At 42.6% G+C, this 23,783-nt stretch overlaps 1 protein-coding gene across 1 annotated transcript in view; it reads right to left on the bottom strand.

The window, feature by feature from the left end:
- The window catches only part of LOC150081122 (succinyl-CoA:3-ketoacid coenzyme A transferase 1, mitochondrial-like), a 233,504-nt gene extending 211,596 nt beyond the window's left edge, over positions 1 to 21,908 (bottom strand). Inside the window, exon 1 of the mRNA XM_090380930.1 lies at positions 21,865 to 21,908. Within this exon, the coding sequence (XP_090237056.1) occupies positions 21,865 to 21,908 (44 nt within the window). The remainder of the gene's footprint in view (positions 1 to 21,864) is intronic.
- Positions 21,909 to 23,783: the final 1,875 nt, after the last annotated feature.

Genomic DNA, 23,783 nt, shown 5'->3' with positions numbered 1-23,783 from the left:
ATGGACGTACACAACTCCAGATACTGAAGGACGGTACTGTAACCGGGCACGCTACTGTACTGAGGTAATCCTTGCCCATGTGCGTCTGTTCCGAGGTGCCATTGGCCCCGAGTTCGCGTTCATGGATGATAAGGCTACACCCCATCGCATTGCAGCTGTTGATATGCTTTTGGAAAGTGAGGACATTGTTCGTGTGGATTGGCCCTGCCCGTCCCCACCGATCTAAATCCCATCGCAAGAACTTATCAACAACATTGTTCTAAGTATGGACAGGCGGTGCAAAGCCTGCATCGACATTAGGGGTGGCCATATCTCCTACTAAGGACCACCCCTTCCCTTTGTTCCATCTTTGGCATTGATGCATCTGTATCATGGCAGTCAGTGCTATGTTCCCATTTTTGAATAAAGTCCCTCTGTACCGTTTTGTTCACAGCTAGAGCTTCGACTGTAATTTTCGTTGGAAAATAATTTGTTTTAAATTTTTGATTTATTTACGACGAATAGAATGGGTAATGGACACAGGCATTCACATTGAAGAATCAGGCTTGCATAAATGTCGCAAATTTGTCCCATTGCCATTGTGCTGGTACATATTTATATATATACTGTATATATAAAGTGACCAGATCCTTAGTATTCTAATGCGTGAGAAATTTTTCAATCCACCCTAGAAACAATATACACATATTTTTTTAAATTTTTTATGCGTAAAAAATATTCATATGCAAAATATGCAAAATTTTATATGCAAAATATAAAATACAAATTAAATATATTGATTTCTTTGAACTAAACATAAAATAAAATATCAAACTTCTTAAAAAGAAAAAAAACCCGAATACAGCGTGTATATATATATATATATATATATATATATATATATATATAACCATACAAATAAATTAGAATGAGTATTAAAATATAAAATAATGGCAGCAGTATGGCAAGACAAGAGCGAAAATAGTCGAAATTAAACTTAAAAATCAAACCAAACAGGGAGGGAAGAGAGAAGTAACAAGAGTAAAAATATTGCGGCAGAAAATCTCTAAGATAATTTAGAACATCTAATTATAAGAATAATAATTCATTAAATTTTAAAAGCCAATTAAAATATAAATTTAACGGCGCCCCCTCTGAAGGGCACCAGGTCCAAATTTATGTGAAATATCACCAACAGAGATCTAGACCACTACAGTAAAATTAAATAAAACAAAAATAAACCAAAGATAGACTATTACGCCCCATCTCAACAGAGGACCACAAGGCCAATAATGGTCAGGGAATCGCTGCATTTCGATCACTAGACAAATCGCCACAAAGGCGAGTCGATCGAAAGATCAGTCCACCACTCGATCTCCAGATCGAACCACCAATGCAGAGGACTCGAATAGTGGTGGTCCTGATGCAGCGAAAATTAAAAATAGAACAGATACGAGCACTCCAGTGCAAAGTCACACTACTGACAAAAGTAATCTTAAACAGTTTATATAGACGAAAAATGAACATATTTCAAGCATCGTGTAGAGGAATATGCTTTTTGCTGTCTCTGATGTTTGCTGTACAGTACCTTTTTATTTTATTATTATCATGAAAGATTCAGTTTCTAACTATCTTAAACATTATTCAAATCATCATCATTCTTCTCTTCTTTTCTTGGTGATTCCCTTCTTCTTCTCTCTCTCTCTCTCTCTCTCAGGGCAATTCAGAAATTTTTTTTTTTTTTTTTTTGGTTGGTGCAGCATAAGTCTCAAGTTTCCTTGCACCATATGGCTAATAATAATAATAATAATATCACATGACAGTAGTGGGCGAATTGCTAACGCTGCGCCTGTGCTGCCATCCATAGTTCATTTTTCGTCTATACAATTGGTTAAGATTAATTTTGTCAGTAGTGTGACTTTGCACTGGAGTACTCGTATCTGTTCTATTTTTAATTTTCGCGGCATCAGGACCATCGCTATTCAGGTCCTCTGCATTGGCGGTTCGATCTGGAGATCGAGTGGCGGACTGATCTTTCTGTCGACTCGCCTTTGCGGCGATTTGTCTAGTGATCGAAATGCAGCGATTTCCTGACCATTCTTGGCCTTGTGGTCCTCTGTTGAGATGGGGCGTAATAGCCTATCTGTGGTTTATTTTTGTTTTATTTAATTTTACTGTAGTGGTCTAGATCTCTGTTGGTGATATTTCACATAAATTTGGACCTGGTGCCCGTCAGAGGGGGCGCCGTTATATTTATATTTTAATTGGCTTTTAAAATTTAATGAATTATTATTCTTATAATTAGATGTTCTGAATTATCTTAGAGATTTTCTGCTGCAATATTTTTACTCTTGTTACCTCTCTCTTTCCCCCCCCCTGTTTGGTTTGATTTTTAAGTTTAATTTCGACTATTTTCGCTCTTGTCTTGCCATACTGCTGCCATTATTTTATATTTTAACTCTCATTTTAATTTATTTGGCGGTTATATTTCAAGCATTATATAGAGGAATATGCTTTTTGCTGCCTCTGATGTTTGCTGTACCATCTTATTTTTATCATGTAAGATTCAGTTTCCAACTATTTTAAACGTTATTCAAATATATATATATATATATATATATATATATACAGGGTAATTCACTACCAGTGCGACAAACTTGCAGGAAGTGTAGGGGGCACAAAGACGAATCGGAATCACATAGCATTGCAGGGTCCGAAATGCCTTCGTCATGCGGTAGAGGACGTTGAACGGGAGGTCGCGTGAATAGCGATCCCGCTGGAAGTCAGCATTTGCGATCCGTTTCTGTTGAAGAAACCAAGTAGCAAAAGTCCTCCGGAATGGATAATCCTCAGACTCCAATGATTGGACGCGTTGCAGATGGTATGAACTCATTTGGTTTGTTGACAGTATCCTCCATACAGTGGATTGGGAAATACCCAATCGTTAGCCTATCGCTCGAGTACTCGTACTCAGATTGTCTTCTGCAAGACGTAGGACATTCTCCTCATTGTCTAGCGTCCTCTTCGTTCGCTCTCGATTCATGGTACCTCTCGTGAAACAACCAGTCTCACGTAACCTTCTGTGCACACGTGCGAAAATCGTATGATGAGGAGCACACCTGTGAGGGAAACGTTCCTGGTACAAGCGCAGAGCGGCGCGCTCGTTACAGTCCGCAGCTCCATACGCGAGGTGCATGTCGGCCAGTTCAACTTTTGAATACTCGTCCATCCTACTGCCTCGGGAACGGTTCGCAAATGCTGACTTCCAGGGGATCATGTCTAAGAATATATAAATTCATACACCGACCATTGAATAAAATTTAAAATTTAATATGACTACAATCTTTACACAAAAATATTTACAATAAACTATTACGGAATGCTAAAAACTGTAATAAAAGATCATTTACAATAAAATTTGCTAAAATATAAAACATTAAAAGCGATAAAAACCTGAAGCTTTCGGGAGCGTCAGCTCCCTTCTTCAACAGTGATATGACTTCCTGCAACATCTCCTTAAGTAGCAGGCTCACGGTACCTCCACACGTGGTATTTCTCCACGTGGTTCAATCGGCACATGGTCAGAACTGGAAGCGGAAATGTCTCGGGAACGTGGCAAAGAAAATCGTTCATCCGACCTTAATATAATTGTTTCAAAGATAGGATTAATACGTATACCTCTATCTCTATTCATTGTATTCCTACTGGATGAACTAATCCGTAAACCCTCGAGCCATTTACGCTCCCAGTATCCATGTGCACGATCCAAAATAATAGCGTCCTCCGGGGAGATTTGATGCTGCTTCTCCCAAAAATGTTCGGCCACAGCAGACTTGTTGTATTCAGCGGTTCTTATGGCATTTAAATGTTCCCCCAGACGATCCCTCAGCCGTCGTTTTGTTTCCCCCACATAACACTCCCCACAATCCGGGCATTCTATTCTATAAACCACTCCACTACTAAGATCTTTTGGTATGCGGTCTTTGACCTGAGACACAGCTGTGCACAGCCTCCGCCCAGGAAGCTGTACACACCGTGTCCCATAACCCCGTAAAATTCTTGCTAGATGTTCAGTAAGGCCCGGATAGTATTTAGTATTAGTATTAGTAACGGCCGCATGGTGCAAGAAAGCCTATGGCTTATGCTGCACCAGCCAAAAAAAAAAAAAAAAAAAAAGGTAGGGGATGTATGCAGTGGCTACCGGAACGAACGACTCCCTACGTTCGGACACTCCTCTACTATATCTATCCAGGATCCTCTGGGGGTATCCGCACTTTCTAAGTTCTGCCGTGACACGATTAATTTCTTTTTCTTTATCCTCAGAAGTGGTACAGTGTGATCTTACTCTGTCAAATAAAGCTTTTGCAACACTATTCTTATATTGTCCAGCTTGTGCTGAATTGAAATGGGTGTATTGACCTCCACACATGGGTTTTTTAAAAACTGACGTCTTAAGTCTAAAACCCACCCTGGAGATCAATACATCCAAAAATGATGTGTCTTCCACACCGAGAAGTGATCTATTACCAAGGGAGGCATCCCTGGTCAATGCCATTTTTACACAATATACTGCATGACTAATAGGAATACATGTAAATATTCACAAACTCTCTACTGTCTTTAACAACATATTCGGACTGCCCCACTATGGGTGCAATTAATTTAGCCAAGTACCCTGATAGCGCATAGGAAGGACTCCCTATGAATGAAACTATAGGTCTCAAGGGCACTTCTGCCTTATGAATTTTTGGCAGTCCGTAGAATCGCGGGAGTTGACTACCTGTAGTGTGTAATGACCAGTAAGTCTCCTTGGAAATCTTCTCCGTGTTCAACCAGGATTGTATCAGTTTATTATTTTGTGGGGAATTTGACTATAAATGATGATGAGAGCATGATCTCTTTTGACGTTATATCTTTATTTACATGTATTCCTATTAGTATATTGTGATGATGCAGTATATTGTGTAAAAATGGCATTGACCAGGGATGCCGCCCTTGGTAATAGATCACTTCTCGGTGTGGAAGACATTTGCACCGGGGTAGAATTATGTCTAGCTAGTACCACCATGTTGTTTCAAGGAACTATGTATAAGCAGGTTCGCGGTACTGCCATGGGTTCACCCATTAGTTCCACCGTGGCCAATCTGGCCATGGAGGAGTTGGAAAGTAGGGTTTTTAGTGGGTGTTCGTTTCCTATTAGGAATTGGAGAAGATATGTTGATGATACCTTTGCCCTGGTCCAGAAGGGGAGGGAGGATGATGCCGTTTGCTGGATTAATAGCTTCTCCCAATTTATACAATTTACCTCAGAGGTGGAAACGGGTGATACCCTGTCATTTTTGGATGTATTGATCTCCAGGGTGGGTTTTAGACTTAAGACGTCAGTTTTTAAAAAACCCATGTGTGGAGGTCAATACACCCTTTTCAATTCAGCACAAGCTGGACAATATAAGAATAGTGTTGCAAAAGCTTTATTTGACAGAGTAAGATCACACTGTACCACTTCTGAGGATAAAGAAAAAGAAATTAATCGTGTCACGGCAGAACTTAGAAAGTGCGGATACCCCCAGAGGATCCTGGATAGATATAGTAGAGGAGTGTCCGAACGTAGGGAGTCGTTCGTTCCGGTAGCCACCGCATACATCCCCTACTATCCGGGCCTTACTGAACATCTAGCAAGAATTTTACGGGGTTATGGGACACGGTGTGTACAGCTTCCTGGGCAGAGGCTGTGCACAGCTGTGTCTCAGGTCAAAGACCGCGTACCAAATGATCTTAGTAGTGGAGTGGTTTATAGAATAGAATGCTCGGATTGTGGGGAGTGTTATGTGGGGGAAACAAAACGACGGCCGAGGGATCGTCTGGGGGAACATTTAAATGCCATAAGAACCGCTGAATACAAGTCTGCTGTGGCCGAACATTTTTGGGAGAAGCAGCATCAAATCTCCCCGGAGGACGCTATTATTTTGGATCGTGCACATGGATACTGGGAGCGTAAATGGCTCGAGGGTTTACGGATTAGTTCATCCAGTAGGAATACAATGAATAGAGATAGAGGTATACGTATTAATCCTATCTTTGAAACAATTATATTAAGGTCGGATGAACGATTTTCTTTGCCACGTTCCCGAGACATTTCCGCTTCCAGTTCTGACCATGTGCCGATTGAACCACGTGGAGAAATACCACGTGTGGAGGTACCGTGAGCCTGCTACTTAAGATGTTGCAGGAAGTCATATCACTGTTGAAGAAGGGAGCTGACGCTCCAGAAAGCTTCAGGTTTTTAGCGCTTTTAATGTTTTATATTTTAGCAAATTTTATTGTAAATGATCTTTTATTACAGTTTTTAGCATTCCGTAATAGTTTATTGTAAATATTTTTGTGTAAAGATTGTAGTCATATTAAATTTTAAATTTTATTCAATGGTCGGTGTATGAATTTATATATTCTTAGACATGAGTTTTCCCGACCTCAGAGGCCTCTTTCAGGATATTCCAGGGGATCGCTGTTCACGCGACCTCCCGTTCAACGTCTTCTACCGCATGACGAAGGCATTTCAGACCCTGCAGGCGCCTCCGTAGCCAGGTAGGAAGGAGCAGCAGTGCGTAGCACACGCTTCTTGATTAGATCGGGGTTCGAGCCCGTCACCACCAAATACGGAGGATGCGGAAAGGTCAGGGAATGACCACCGCATATGCCGGAGCAATATGGCCTTAGTTGCTAATGCTCCTAAAAAAACCAAATAACAATAATTCGGACCCTGCAATGCTATGCGATTCCGATTCGTCTTTGTGCCCCCTACACCTCCTGCAAGTTTGTCACACTGGTAGTGAATCACCGTGTATACAGGGTGTCTCAAAAATATTGGGACAAACGTTTAGGGGAAGTACGTAACATCTAAAGGAATGTGAATCGCATAGGAACCCATAACCGGAAAAGTCACGGGAAAGTAGTAGCAGAGGCACATGAAGCAGAAACGACACAAGACAGTAATTAGTGGCAAACATTTATTTGACATAATATTAACAATGGAGTACGAGATGGGGGCATTTAATGATGTTACAACAGATGCTCGAAGGTTCCACCATGAGACGCGATGCATGCGTGACACCGACGCAGCATGGATTGGCGGACACGGTCGAACACACCTGGAGTTTCTTTGACAGTAGCAGCAGCGCAGACGAGTCTCGCCATGAGATCCATTTCCGTCTCCACAGGCGATTCATACACGATAGATTTGAGGGCTCCCCACAGAAAGAAATCAAGGCTCAATAAATCAGGTGAGCATGGGGGCCAGACAACGGGTCACCCACGGTCAATCCATTGACGCTCAAAACGCCTGGTCAAACGATAACGAACACACCTTCCATAATGGGCAGGCGCCCCGTCATGTTGAAACCAAATGTTGCGTCTCACATTTACTGGAACATCGTCAAGTAACCCTGGCAGAACTTGTACAAGAAAGATCGGATATTTAGCGGAGTTCATGCGAGATGGTAATACATATGGGCCGACTAAGCATCACCGACCATACCTGCCCACACATTTATTACGAAGCGATGTTGTTCCGCATGGGGGCGCACACCGTGTGAGTTGTCGTGAGACCACAGATGAGCATTGTGCTGATTGAATAAGTCTTCCCGAGTGAAATAAGCCTCATCCGTGAACAAAACATAGGCTGGAAAATTCAAGTCTTGAACACTTTCTTGGAGAAACCACTGCGCAAACGCCACACGTGCAGGATGATCTTGGGGGAGCAGTAACTGAACCATTTGGAGATGAAAGGGGTGTAAGGAATCGTCTTGCCAGACACGCTGTGCACTGCAACGAGACACTCCACTCCTAAGGCAGAGGCAACGGCACGTGTGCTGGTAGTAGGATTATTCTGGACGGCATTCAACACACTTTCTTCCATGGCGGGAGTTTGCGTCGAACGTGGTCTGCCCGCACTACTCCTGTTACCTCTGAGTGACCCTTAATCGCACAAATTTTGATGCACACGCGCAAACAAACGGTGTTCCGATACATGTCTGTCTGGGAAGCGTTCTCCATAAATTCGTTGAGCGGCTCGTCCATTGCCCTCTGCTAATCCATACACTAGGTGCATTCTGCCAGCTCACAGTTCGTATATCGATGCATGCTCTTTGTGTGGCGACTACTGCTTGAATGAGTAAACCAGAAATTTTCCCTCTCGCGATCTGAGGAACAGCGCCGTGTACCAATTTACGGTGACGTTTCCGGTTATGCGTTCCTATGCGATTCACGTTCCTTTAGATGTTACCTACCTCCCCTAAACGTTTGTACCAATATTTTTGAGACACCCTGTATATATGTATATATATATATATATTTTTTTTTTTCCCACAGAAAGGCTGAAATTCAGGATACGGTACCCTTCGTGTTGCGCTACGTAGCGAACAGTAAGTTGCGTGAAGGATGTGAACTGACAAAAAAAAATTGTAATTAGAAGCGAGAAAAACACTTGTTGGAGGGAGGATCATGTTTTTAATTGATTTTCATTTTTGTTTAGTCAAAAAAGCTTAAGATTTTTTCTGTGAAATAATACTAATAATAAAAATACATACTTCTTTTAACAATAAAAACAAGATAAATTAAATAATATAATTAAATATATTTTTCTGCTGAGTGAATTTTTGTTCATTATTTGATTTTTCTTCGTGAAATTCTTCACAAGAATTAGCAAAATTGCACTTACCTTGTATTCCTTTCAGCGTTTCTACTGTCAGTTGTGTTTTTGTTGACGTCCAAAGCGTGTTTACTTCCCAAAAAACTATTTCCGTTGTACACTGGTTCCCGGCAAATATAATGCAAATGATTTAAATTATGTTTTCCATTAAGTATAGAGGCTAATGTCCAATTTGCAATGCAGGGCAAACGACTGAAATCCGGGACTGTCCCGCATAATCCGGGACGTCTGGTCACTTTATGTATATAAATAAAATAAATTTTCTGTTTATACTCCGGGACGACCAAATGAGTTCACAAAATAGACAGAATACAATAAACAGCACCGTATTCAGCAGTCACGGGCTTGAATCCCGGTCACTCAAGGCACGTGTACTTATGCACCCGCGTGCCTGACCACTAGGCCAGGGCAGCACAACATACACAGTAATAAAAAAGTAACCAAAGTAGAGAATAAATTCTAAAATACGAACTAATTCTGTGTTTAAGCAAATCTATATTGGTAGTTCATACACTTTTCCTACTTTTAGTGAGACATATATAGGGGGGATAAATTTCCATTCCCCCACAAGACGTTGGCGAACAATCCAGTCTTGAAAAGTAATTTCTTTATTATTTTATTTCTAATTTCTTCGCAAACAGTTGAATGATGTACGAGGTATCTCTGAAGTGATGACATGAATTTCCTCTGTGACATCTGGAAACAGAGGTAGAGCGATCACAGCAGTCTCTGCTGTGATCGCTGATTTTGACGTACAACGTCTCGTTGTACGTCAAAATCAGCTGATCAGTTTTGTGCTAGCAGCAGTGGCAACTGCGTTTTTACAGTTCTTCATATAGGGAATTTATGGCGCAAAGGGCAGCTCACGCTTTACTATCCACAGTGAACAGGGGGGTGACCGGGAGTGAAACTGTTTCACTTGCGGTACAATAAAATTCACACACCGGCGAAAAATAGTAATTTTTGGTTTAATATTCTTTCAAAGACCTTGGACGTTGAAATTTTCGCCACATTTTTTGTTCAATTTTAATTGAAATATTCTTCGTACTAAGGGGCCATGTTATCAGTTTACACAACGTTGTAATTATAAAACACGAATTCAATAAATTTATGTCAAATAAACGCAACACTAAAAATCACAGTAACTAAGGGACTCATTAGGTGATACACGGCTAAAATAAATCACCAAAATTCAAAGACACGAAATTTTCAAAACGATTAAATGGGAAATATTTCTGGCTGCACAAATTGTAACTAAAAGCCACTATTTCAAGTGTCGGCATTTTCGTTTTATGGTTCCCTTTATTTTTACCAGGGATGCGGCAAGGGTGTTTGCCGCCTGGGTGCCAGAAATAATTTGTCGCCCTTCAGGCCGTTTACATCAACTGTTTTCTCGTCAGGCACTGAAAAGTTAATGAAGACGAGTTCGATTCGTATGTACATGTCTTATTTTGAAGACTAAATGCACAAGGCATAATATGTTATGGGTTGAAATTAACTATACAATATTGGTGTAAATACACCATAGTTTACCCATAAGTTTAACTGCATGTAGTAGTGGAAAGGCATCGTTTGATTTCATCTCATATTGTGGCTACCTTCACGAGATGCCAGGTATTGCACTACTTCGAATAAACAACGCTTCTCTAATAGAGGAGACTACTGTTATTTATTTTCAGTGGTCACCACCACACAGACGCTTTCGGAGCTGGTTGGCTCACTCATCGGTGGGTGTCTCCTCTATTAGAGAAGCGTTGTTTATTCGAAGTAGTGCAATACCTGGCATCTCGTTGTGAAGGTAGCCACAATATGAGATAAAATCAAACGATGCCTTTATACTACTACATATAGTTAAACTTATGGGTAAATTATGCCGTATTCACACCAATATTATATAGTACATGTCTTATGGATGTATGTCTTTACATTAGTCCGGCAAAGATGCCGGTCCGATACTGGTGCATCGTTCGGTCGTCTTAATCATCTTACGATGACCGCCAAAAAAAAAAGCTTCGAACGCCTTTTCAGCTATAAGAGTCAAATTTATTTATTTGCCGCCTGTACAGGTTAAATTTTTTTTTATGGAGCAATAAAAACGCAACTAGTAGATATTCTTTATCACTTTTAAAATTAATCTATAAAAAATTTGATTATAACAGATATAGCGCTCTGCATTGAAAATATAAGGGGAATATTAAAAACAATAAACTGTCCATTTAAAGTTTTATAATTGTATTTTAATGAAGGTTACAGAAAGAAAATAATTGCAAAGCATAAAACAAATGGTTTTTCTTTCCACGTTTATTAGAAATATGACACCACAAAAAAAAACAAAAAAAAAAAAAACAAACGAAAATAAAAATTACACACAGATTTTAAAAAGTCAGCCATCTAAAGAGAATGATTCAGCAAATTTTTATTTAAATAAATAATATTTAACAAAAAAAAAAGTAATTATAACTATAAATCGTCAAAAATTATTTAATTTCTATCCAAAATTATTAAAAAAATAATTTTAATTTTCCACCCCATTATTTAAGCGACTTAAAATAATAATTAATAATTATTATTTTGTCATTTATTATTAATTAAAAAAATCTTTTATAATTTTTTGTAGAGATTTGTAATATAAGAATTATATAATTTAATGGCCTTTAGCGTCGGCGCCACTAAATATTCAGCGCCCTCGGATGCGATGCACCCTTTGCACCCACAGTCGGCGCACACCTGATTTTCACCCTACCCATCTCTTGATAGTGTTTCACACAAACGGTGTGTTTGATTAATTGTTTGTATATTGAAAACAAGACCGATTGGATCGCAGGAAGTGAACAAGTTCGCCCAAATTGGTTCCTCAGTGAGTGATGCTATTGTAATTATAAAGTGTCCGGCGGCTTTCAGGGAAGGGACTAAAAGATGTCTGTGCAGAGAGAGGAGTGTACTGCAGCTACTATACCAATCGTCGGCAATTTCACTTTATTGTTTTCACATTCCCTTTGTTTTTTTTTTTCACAACAAGAGTCTACTTGTGGCTAATTCTTTCTTTGTATACCGTTGGGTCGGGAAACTGCTAGCTTGGGGGAATACACTGACTAAAAGGTTAACAGTGGCCACAGGCAGAGGCAAAAGTAATTCTTGCACTGCTTCTATTAGAATGAGCAGCAGCCTGGAAAGCAAGGTAATGGAGATTTCCAGGACTTCTGGGAGTCATAGACACTTAAGTAAATACACTGGTGTGCAAAACTTAAGGACCAGTCAGGTTTTCACCTGTAGCTTCTCATAGGAGTGGCCTGGATATGGGAAAAGCATACCAAAGGAGGTACAGAAATGATGAAGGAAACAACACTGACACAACAACGGAAACAAAACGGTATAAAGGGATTTTATTCACAAATAGCAACATAGCACTGGCTACCATGATACAGATGCATCACTGCCAAAGATGGAACAAAGGGAAGAGGTGGTCCTCAGTAGAAGATATGGCCACCCCTAATGTCGATGTAGGCTTTGCACCGCCTGTCCATACTTGGAACAATGTTGTTGATGAATTCTTGCAGTAACATTGTCCATTCCTCTGTCAGTGCCATCTGCAGCTAGTGAACATTTTCTGGTGGGTGTGGGCATGCCGTTAGGTGTCTCCCCAGAGTGTTCCATATGTGTTCGATAGGATTTAGATTGCGCCAATCCATATGAACAATGTCCTCACTTTCCAAAAGCATATCACAGCTGCAGTGCGATGGGGTGTGTCGTTATCATCCATAAACACGAACTCTGGGCCAATGGCACATCGGAACAGACGCACATGGGGAAGGATTACCTCAGTACAGTAGCGTGCACCAGTACAGTACCGCCTTCCAGTATCTGAAGTTGTGTACATCGAAGATAACGCCTTCCCAGACGAGAACACATCAATATTGCCATATCGATCCCTTTCAGTGATGTTTGCGAGGTGAAACCGTGTGCCAACCTGTTGCCAGATTAGCTGACTTCCAGAATCGCTGCTCAGATTGAATCTAATCTCATCAGTAAAGAGTACCTTACATCATTGCGCTGCTGTCCAGTCCTTATATTCGATGCACCACTGTAAACGGTGTTTCCGATGGGCAGGTGTTAAAGGGATTCAGCGTACTGGCCGTCGGGCAAACAACCCACCTTTGTGGAGTCGCCTGGCCACAGTAAACCGCGATATCATGCGTCCTGTACAGCTGGTTTGCAATGGATCCCGCTGTCTGATGTCGGTCCTTCTTGGTCTGTAGGAGTATATAGTGGACATCATTGGGCGTTGTTTCTCATGGACGAGTACCACTGGTCCTTCGAACAGCTGTACCTGTCGTTCTGAAGGACAACCACGCACATCAGAGGGTGATTTTCCAATATGGCGGCCTTAGTGTCAGGACACGTTTTACCGCGCTCCTGATTTTTAATGGAATTTAGTAGTTTAAAATGTGCATATAGTTCAAAAAAGTGTTCAAGCTGAAAGAACTTAATCGGAGGATTCCCTAGGTGAGACTATTTTTATATTCTACTGGTAATTTAGTAAACTACCAGCGTTTTTATCTGTGTCCTTTGTTGCCAGACCTACAACGGTCACCACGTGGCTGGCGGCAGGGCCATAGAGAGGCACTGATATAAAGCAGTGGCCACGTCGGTAGTTTGCACTTGACTGGGGAGGTTCCCAAACCGTGTTAAAACCGAGCAGGAAGTTTGCTCCACCAAACTGTGCTGATAACTGCTGTATGTTATATTATGTGTGTATTAACTGCTTTATGTGTACATTAAACCAGAAGCAATGAATTCAGTGACTCCCCCCCCCATCTTGCCATAAACTTTGCCTGGCTGACTGTGAACTCCTTACCTATGCATTCCACGGAATTACTAATGGCACTATCGCCTCCGGCGCCCCAGGAAGCCCCTATGAGAAGTAATCCTGCTCTTCTGGGAGCATTTTCACACTAGGGTATTTCCACCCCCCCTTAGTGACCGAAGGGGATAGCACAAAACTACAATAACCACCTGTGTGCCTTCAAATTCAACCACAGATTTGTGGAGGATATCGTCCGACAGCATTTTCAGTGCCCTACCAGATCATTCCAACATACGCCCGATAAACCGAACTGTCCCGGTTATCCGGAATTCGCTAAATGGAAGGGAAAACAGAAAAAAATATGGAATCCTTGATGCAGTCACAAAGTGACCACCTCGACATTATTGACGAGACAGAAGATATGGAGGACACCCGATCAGGGGCCTCTCAAGCTAAGCGAAAAAATAAGCGAGTGACCCACTCCAGACCGAGTCTAGAGAGGAGCCCGACCACATAGCATCTCAAAGGGAAACAAACAATGATGACAAACAACAGGAACCACCCCTGAACCACACTCTTCCAGAGGGCTCCGTCTATGAGAAAACATTCATTTTAAAAACTGCCCTTGAAAATATATTCAAAGAGAACCTTATCAGGATCTCCTCTGAACTGAGGTCTCAAATTGTGACAATATTTCACAAAATGGAGACAATTCTCCATGGTACATACTTAGAAAGTGAGAGAATATCTACACGGCTACAAACCTATATGGAATATGGGGCAAACAAAATGCCACAGCGCGCCCCCACATATACCCAAGCGCTGAGGAATATACCAAACGAGGCAGAGAAAACAAACAAAGTGGAAATCCAACAAAAGAAAGTATTATTGAAAACCCTGAACATCGTCATACTGAGACCCACTGGAGAAGAGAGACCCTCCAGTGAACAAATAAAGCAAAAAGTCATAAACAATCTCAAAGAGGACTTCGAAGACACTAGGATAAAGTCTATCCGGAAAACAAGAAGTCCTGGTATCGTAATTGACACGGAAAGCAAGGAGGAAGCTGAGGGGATAATAACGAACCCCAAGCTAAATACCCTGGGACTAATGGCAGAGACCCCAAAAAAAGAGAGGCCCATCAATAGTTATTTTCAATGTGGACCAAAATCTACAACCACAACAACTCACGGAAGAAATATATAGAAGAAACCTAAAAAGCCACCTACCGAATCAAGAACCCCTTCTGACCCCAAAATACATAACCCAGTCCAAAACATATGGAGGATATAACTGGACAGTTGAGCTGACTCCGCCTGCCTGGCAGGTTCTAAAAATCCAAAGCAGGATTTTTGTCGAGTGGAGCTGCCTCCGTTTTAGAGAGCATGTGGCCATACCGACGTGCTTTAGATTTTGCAATTATGGCCACACCACTCACACCTGTGCCCAAAAGGAACCAACCTGCGGCCACTGCTCAGAGAGGGGACATGATTTTAAGACCTGCCCCAACAAAACTAAGGAACCCATCTGCACCAATTGCAAAAGCCTCAGAATGGATCACAACCACTCCATCCGAGACTCAAACTGTCCCACTTATCTCAAGGTAAAAGGCACCTACCAACAAAGAATTGATTATGGGAATACAACATAAAAAATACAATTGCGGCGTACTAAAGATACACCAACTAAACGCCCACCGAGCTCGAGCGGTTGTTGAGCAGGTACGACTCCAAGCAGATGAGGATAATGCCGACATTATCATAGTCCTAGAACCGTATACCAATCAGAAACAAGTAAGGGGATACCCGCTCAATTATAAAATTGTTCAAAGCAACGAAGACACCCCCTGGGCAGCAGTACTAGTAAGAAATCCAGAGATAACGGTTACAAAGGTACCACAACTTTGCACGCCCTGGGCAGCCTGTGCCCATATAATATGCTCCATAGGCAGCTACTGCATAATAGCCCTCTACTGTAGGCCTGGAGTAGAAATCGACTTTGCCACAACATATCTACAATCAGTATAGACAACCCTGGCAGGACATAAAATCTTGATTGGAGCGGATGTAAACTGCCGATCACCTGTCTGGCACAGTGCCAAACCGGACCGCAGGGGAACCTCAAACGGACGGAAACTAGAAGACTTCCTAGCAAATTCAATATTTACAGTCATAAACCAGCCGTTCTGCCTCCCAATGTATTGTAACATGCTATGGGAAGAAATAACATTAACATAACTTTCGACATAACTTTAACGTCCAGAAATATAGATACAAACGTAACCCACTGGACTGTACAAAACGCGTGGACTACGTCTGACCACCGAACCATCACTTACAGCATACAAAGGAATCAGGCTAGAACAGTCGCCACTAAATACCTGTCAAACAGATTCGCAATCGGGAAAGCAAATTGGGACGCCTACTGCAATTTCTTATCCACCCAAGGGAGACAGTACATGGAGGACTTGGACAGACGGGAGACCGAAGGTGACCCCAGCCAGTTCGCACAAGATATAACCTGCATAATCACCAATGCAGCGGAAGCGTCCATGAAAAGGAAAACTCTGATGACGGGAGCAATGCCATGGTGGACCCCGGAGCTGCAAAGAATGAGAAGACAAGTACAGGATAAAAGAAAGCAGTATCAAAGGGCACGAAGAACATGGCCCCAGGCGGAAGTCGCGGAACTGAGACAACAATATAGACAGATCCGAAACTTTTATACAGAAACTATTAAGAAAAACAAGAAAACATCCTGGGAACGACTTGTCCAAGGAACAGGAAATACTGAACCCTGGGGAGTGGTGTATAAAATCACCACAAACAAACTCCCCAGAGGCAAAGTGATGACCGCAACAAAGACGGCACAAGGAACACTCACTGCAACATGGCAGGACTCAATAAAGAACATACTCAGCAATCTAATCCAAGACCCACCAGGCATACTAACAGAGGACCAGAAAGCCATCTGCCAAGCAAACGAAGAATATGAGACCCAACAACAAGAACCCCCTTTCACAGCCAACAACAACAAGGAGTTGCCGGGATATTGCACTACCTCATGGCAACTCGTCGTGAAGGCAGAGCACAATATGAGAAACAGAGCAAATGATGCCTACTACAACAACTACTTCGTAGTTTCTTAAGAGTTGTCTATGGTGTATCTACACTGATATTATATAGATACTAATGCTAATGCAAACAAGACGGTTTGGTTGCAGCCTATAAACAATACATTTTTTCTTTTTTTATTATTGCAAGATTGCTTGAGGATACCATTAGAAGGCCTGAATGAGTTATCGTAAAAATTAATAAATTAAGTGATTGAACATTTAAAATAAATGTAAATTTTCTGTTTATATTCCAGCATGACGACCAAGTCAATAGAGTTTACAATAAATCGTCCATAGAAATATTTATCGTATTCAGTAGTTACCGGCTTGGAACTCTGGTCCACGCAAGGAACGCGTGCTATGCACTCTCGATGTTGACCACTCGGCTACGTCAGGCCTCTTTCAAAGAAAATATGCAAAGAATAAGCAAAGAAATTGAACATATGCAAAGAAAAACCAAAGAATAATATTATTATAATACTTGCATGTTTCATTATAATTTTCATGATTTTTTTGCGAATTTTAATCAGTGATTTTCATATTATTAAACTGTGATTGTCAGTAATATGGTTTTTCTGAACTTTAGATGTTAAATATTTCCTTTTATTTTCTCTTATTCTCTTATTATAATATTCATAAATATACAGATTTGTTTGTAACGTATGCATACCGTATGTTGTAAATATTAAATCATAATAAAAAACATACACATATACTACAGTATCCGCGAAATTTACATCCATCCCCCCCCCGTGCAAACACTGACAGTAACAATGATATGGTAATACCTCCACGACTTTTCTAAAAAATCACCTGTTTACTGCATCATCAGGTTGAATGCTGCTGCTATAGGATGCTATAGTAAAGTGTAAAGTGAATTGATTTCGAGCGGCACCAGGGATTTCCCCCATCTCCACTTGCTGTCATTGTGGGTGTACCATTTCGCTAGGACGGCCAGAGATTTAAAAAGTGTATGGATATTGTCTACGTGTGAAATGTTATGTACAGTTGTTCTTCTGGCCATTTAGCCGCTGGACCCCTACTGAGGCTCAACGTTGCCCACTTTCGTCCCATGGAGGGAGACCAGGAACCCAGTAGTTTTAGATTTACTTTGGCAGGCCCTGCCACCTAATATCCTGAGATTTCAGCGGCTAAAACCAAAAAAAAAACAAACAAACGCGCTCGCTCTTTTATATGCACGTACTTACAGACAGATCCGGGCGTCTCCGTAGCCAGGTGGGAAGGAGCAGCAGTGCGTAGCACACGCTTCTTGATTAGACTGGGGTTCGAGCCCGTCACCACCAAATACAGAGGATGCGGAAAGGTCAAGGGAATGAGCACCGCATATTCCCGGAGCAACATGGCTGTAGTTGCTAATGCTCCTAAACACCAAACAACAACAAACAGACAGATCCATATATATGCAATACATATATCCACCATTGTCAGTTTTGGTTATCGTTACGTGAGAGAGAAACCGCTTGCAAAAGGCTGAAAACATGGGCGAACAGTAATTTGGACTGTGTGGGGGCATTCACTGGCGTAAAGATAGAGTGGGTGGGAGACTGAAGACTGGGGTGGGTTAAGATAGAAATATGAAGATAGTGTAGGCAACCCCAGAAGTCAGTGAGGCAGGTCCATGCCTCACCAGGAGACAACAGGTGGGGAGCTAGAGGGGGGACCGTCCCCCCAACAGCACAGGGGAGGGGATAAAAAGGCACTAGGCAAGGGAGCCCGGTGCGATCGCCAACAGGCGTCTGCATGAAAACTATACATAGACCCTGCTGGCGGTGTCCAATCTGGTGTCATGTTCGAGTTGTCATCCGTGTTAGTCTACCTTAGTGTGGTTTATTACTGTCTTCCAGTTCTTAAGAACGTGTCTTGTTCATATAGACCCAGCTTGTGGGGTGCCCAAGTTTGGTAGTCATTTCCATTTGTCACTCATGGGACATAGGTCCTGTCCATGTTAGTCTACCTTGGTATAGTTTGTTTCCTGCGTTTTTTATTTCTTGGGGGTGGGTCATTTCTGGTGTCCTAGTCCAAGCAAGCTGAAGAACAGATGTTCTATGGTTATAGTGGTAGTGGGTTGGGGGCTGCGGCGATTTGGTTTCTCTTCCTTGCGAACAGTGCCGGTGCGTAATCCAAGAAGGCTTGATACACCTCCTTCATGTCTAGGAGGTGATGTTCTTGTACATGTGGTAAGTAGTGGATCCTGGTGAATAAAACACAACGTAGCTCTTCATTGCGCCGGCAGTCATACATGAGGTGCTGCCAGCTCTCCAGCCCCCCACAATGCTAAATTACATCTTGGATCCCAAGTAGAGACAGTTTGGCATTAATCGCTCTGTGTCCAGTTAAGAGGTAAGTTATCTGTAGACCTGGGGAGAACCAGTTTGGTCAGGTTGGGTAGTTTCGTTCAATATTGGGTACAAACTTCTTTGTGATGTCTCCCTTTTGAGAGGTGCTCCAGCTTTCCTGTCATGCCTGCTGGAGGTGAGTTTGTACATTCTTCTTTTCCACATTTCAGTTGCTGGTTAGGTCCATAGTGAACTCCATAAAAGTCTGTGGAGTACCTTTGTCTAGGTAGTACAGAAGGCCGCAACGTACGACTTCTAAGTCCAGCGGGAGAATGGCAGCGAGCATCTGCAGAGCATGAGTCTCACTGTGTGGCAGGCGTGGGAGATGGTTAGGAGGATGGATCTGCGAATTTGGTCTGTAATACATGTTTACTGTTGTTTTTTTAAACTATGCACCAAATGTGTAGGTGACGATTGGAGTGAAGATAGTTTTGTAGAACAGCTGGAAGACTCACTTTTTCAAGCCCCATTCTTTACGTGTCCCTGGCTAGCATGGCTGTGTAGCATCTTATTTTTTCATGGATAGTTCAGATGGTCCTGAAATGACAGGTTTTGGTTCATTATCATGCCTAGAATACCTCAGTATTCAGTTGGTTAGAGAATTTGATTATTTTCTACTCAATTTTTATTTGTGGGGGCTGCCTAAGATCAAGGCATCCCTCGAGTAGGATGGCGTTTTTGTGGGTGATATTTTGAGTTGGTTTTGGTTTGCCCATTCTTGGAGAGTGAGAGGGCCTGATTTTCAAGGAACTCTAATGGGGCTCTTGAGTTTGCCTGTATCGTCAGAATGAGATCGTCTGCGAATGCTTGTGATTGTACTTCATGGAGATCGATGTTGTTTGTCTGTTATTTGGTTTTCAGGAGCATTAGCAACTAAGGCCATATTGCTCCGGGATTTGCGGTGGTCATTCCCTGACCTTTCCGCATCCTCCGTATTTTGGAGATCGATGTTAAGAAAGGTGTCCAAGATGATATTCCACAGTAGTGGGCCAAGGACCGAACCGTGAGGGCAGCCCCGATGGACACGCCTGGAGAGTATGCCATAGGAGCAGTGACTTTGATGGTTCTGTTGGTTAGGTAACTTTTGATGGTGTTATAGAGGTTTTCCGGCATGTTGGCTTCACGCAGCCTCACCAGGACGATCAGCCACCAAATTGAGTCAAACACCCCTGCGAAGTCCACAGTCATCAATAGGAAGTACTTTGTATTACTCTGTTGACCCTGGTCAGGTTAGTTAGGGCATCCATGGCGGAGTTGTCCCATCTGAAGCCGAACTGGTTTGCTGAGGCCAGGCCAGCCTGATCATAGTAATGTTGGATCCATGTGTGGTGTAGTCGTTCAAATAGTTTACTGATGACTGTCAAAAGTGCAATGGGTTGGTAGGAGTCCGGAAAGTGTGGTGGCTTTGTTGGATTCTTTAGGATGAGTTTAATGTTTGCCCTCTTCCAGGTGTTCGGGAAGGTACCTTCCTGAACACCTGGAAGAGGGCAAACATTACCTTCACCAAGGCAGAGGTTATATAGGTTTAATAGTAAGTTTGGGGCATACTACTGTTTTTTTGATAATTTTGGGTTCCAGAAGCCCTGAGGCATCTATTTCCCTTTATTAAGGCTGCTGCATTGCTGATCTCTTCCATAGTACAAGTGTGCTCTTTTGTTGCCGTTTGGTGAGTCTCATCCTGGCAAACTTGGGTCTGTTCTACTGTCATTGTTTGTATCTCTGGATGAAAGGCAGCGTCAAGGATATTGTTGATGGTGTTGTTCCCAAGTCATAGTCATGTGTCCTTGGGGCATTTTAGTGGCTTCAACTACTTCCCTTCTTGGGAGTTTGTTGGCGATGAGCTTGTATACAAGTCCCCAAGGGTCCTTTGTTTCCAGGGTGGAGACCAGGCTCTCCCAGGATTGGTTTTTGCTTCCTCTAATTTGTGCTGTATAGGCGTTTCTCGCCTCTTTGTAGCTCTGTCAAAAAAAAAAAAAATCAAATTATTATATTAGGGCCACCACGTATTGTGACTGTAGGTTGCGTGTTGTCCGGTCGATTTGCCGGTTTTCTGGATGTAAAAACTCCATAAACTGGGGTTTTTATGTCCAGAAAACCCCTTAGTCAGTCTACGCCTGACACTGACTAACTCAGCCACGGAATGAAAAAAAGTCCACTAAAGTTCTTCTCGTCATCAACAGGATTTGAACCCGGGCCTTTTCCACCCGGTGTGGGGAAGATGGTGACTGTAGCTCTGTCTTAGGGTTTCAATTTCTGCTGCTCGACAGGAGTGCCTGGCTCGCTGGCTTTATTCTTTCCTGCACCTCCTTTGAGTCACTGGAGGTTTTGATTCTACCAGTGCACTGCCACCGTGTCGGATTTTCCTTCCGAATGGCTGTGTCGCTGGGTTGTTTTATGATTTCCATCATTTTAATTTGGAGGATTCTTGGGTCCTCGATATGTTGGAGTTGTCTCTGTTGTTGTTGTATGCTATTCCATAGGGTGGTCTGGAAGAGTTTCCAGTCTGCCTTTGCTATGGCATACCTATGGGTGGTTGTCTGTTCACAACCACCTCTGGTTGTGAACAGACAACTCTGGTTGTGAACAGGTACTCTGGCCAGTGATTTGTTTAGACTGAACGTAATGGCACACTGGTCAGACGTTGTTGGCAGCATTCCTCGTTGCCATGGTGGCCTCCCATAATGTGTTGTAGAATGTAGGCAAATCGTTTGGTAAGTTTAGTACAGTTAATGTTGAGGTTGCCAGGAACTCTTCCAACCTGGTCCCATTTCTGGTACCCTATCTGGGGAATGGCTGTGCCACATTGGCGACTGCCAGTTAACGTCTGTTCCCAAGATTTTTGCATTTGGGAGCATATCAATAGCCAGGCTGAGGTACCATACTGTGAAGTCGATATCCTCACCTGGACGGCAGTAAAGGGCTAATATAAAACGCTCCCAACGCCATGGTGAGCTGGGCACATGCGGCCGAAGATGTGCATAGCCGAGTGATTTTGATCACTTATATCTGCGTTTCTTACCAAGATCACCGCAAATGGGGGTGTCGTCCCCCGTTTGGACTTCTTTTGTTTTGGGATAGCCCTGACAGCCTTCATATGTACATATGGTTCTTGTAGTATTACTACATCAATGTTTTCTTCTTCCACCTTCTTGCAGATTTGGTCGGCAACCACCTTGGCTCTATGTACATTTATCTGCATGAATTTAACCTCTGCGATCTTGTATTTTTTAGGTGGTGTTCCTATAGTTGAGTCAATTGGAATAAACTCTTTGTTTTGAGGTATGTAGAACATTGACCATCTCTGATTTCGTGTGCGGTATGTAGCTTTAAACGTTTGCAGTTTGCACAGGTTGGGTCGGTGTTTGCATTTGGGCAGTCACATAAGGTGTGGCCTTTTGCTGAACAATGCCCGCAAGTGGGGACTGTCTGAGTGCATGATTGTCTGAGGGTCGTATGCCCAAATTTGCAGCACCTGCAACATTTGGGAATAGTCACATGCTCCCGAAAGCAGGGAAAAAAAAAAAAAAAAATTATCGATTGCATTGGGATGTTGCTTGAAATGAATAGGCCGAAACTCTAAATTTGGTCAAGATTAGATTTAATGTATGGGGCATTCACTTGTGTGCAGATAGAGTGGGGGAGGGAAGGCGGAAGACTGGGGGTAAAGGCAGAAGAATGGGGATAGAGATGTCCCCAGATGATCAGTGGGGATGCCCACCAGGAGAAGAGAGGATCAGTGGCGGAAGGGGGAGCCAGGACGCTGTCTTCCCCTTCCCCGCCGGGGAGTGTGGTTTAAAGTGAAACGGGCTGAAGTGCTCGATTCAGGTTGCCAATAAGGCTATTGGCAGTAAGCTGCGTAGTCCAGGCTGTGTATAGCAGTCTGGTCCTAGGATTACAGTCATTCATGTAGCATGGTTCCACGTGCATGTTGTCTTCACTTAAGTATGGAGTTGTGTGTCGTTTTAGAGTGTCCAGTTAGTTGGTCTTTTGTTGTGGCTTGGATTCTGTTCTCTGGAAGGGTGAGTCTTAGCCCACCTGCCACATTTTTTAGTTAAATCAGTTGAGTGTTTTGTTTGTGGTTGTTCCTCGTGTAAGGTTTGTTGTTGTCCAGATCCCAGTGTTGGGTTTCTCCTATTCCTCTTGATTAGGTTGTTTGGTTCGCTTGTTGGGGTTGCAGGGTTCGGAATCTTGCGAATAGTTCCGGTGAATATTCAGAAAAGGCGATGTATGTCTCCTTGCCTTCTAAGGGACGTTGTTCTTGGTCTTTGGGACAGTACTGTATTCTTGTGACCATTTGGTAGCGGAGGTCATACATAAGGTGCTGCCAGGTTTTTTGCCACAGGTACAGTTGGGATCATCTGTAATTTCGAGTGAGGTCAACTTGGCCTTGATGGCACCACGTCCTGTTGATAGGTAGGTCGTGAATAAGCCTGGTGAGTACCAGGTTGGTGTCTTCTGTTGAAATCTGTCAACTTTGGGGAGGAATTTTTTGGTGATTTGTCCTTTTGTGGAGGCATCCCAGAGCGCCTGCCACACCTGCAGCAGGTGAGTCTGGAGCCTTCTTTTTTCTGCAGCGTGGTTGTTTGTGGGGTTTGCATTGAAATCCTGGTGTGTGCAGGCTATACCCCTGGTGAGCTCATAGAGTACACTTTTGACCACCTCAAGGTCGAGGGGGGAGGGAGATCCTGCGATAATCTGTAGTGCGTGTGTACTCACCATGCTGCAGGTGTGGGTAGTGGACAATAGTATAGTTGTGAGTGGAATCCAGGATCCTTAGGTTGACAGCAGTGCTGGCTTTTTTATACCATGCACCCACTGCAT

Source organism: Mastigoproctus giganteus, chromosome 9 (genome assembly GCF_048544385.1).
Source record: "Mastigoproctus giganteus isolate SK-2022 chromosome 9, ASM4854438v1, whole genome shotgun sequence".
Taxonomy (NCBI): Eukaryota; Metazoa; Arthropoda; class Arachnida; order Uropygi; family Thelyphonidae; genus Mastigoproctus; species Mastigoproctus giganteus.
The sequence above is the reverse complement of the archived record's forward strand: the minus strand, read 5'-3'. Positions and strand labels throughout refer to the sequence as shown.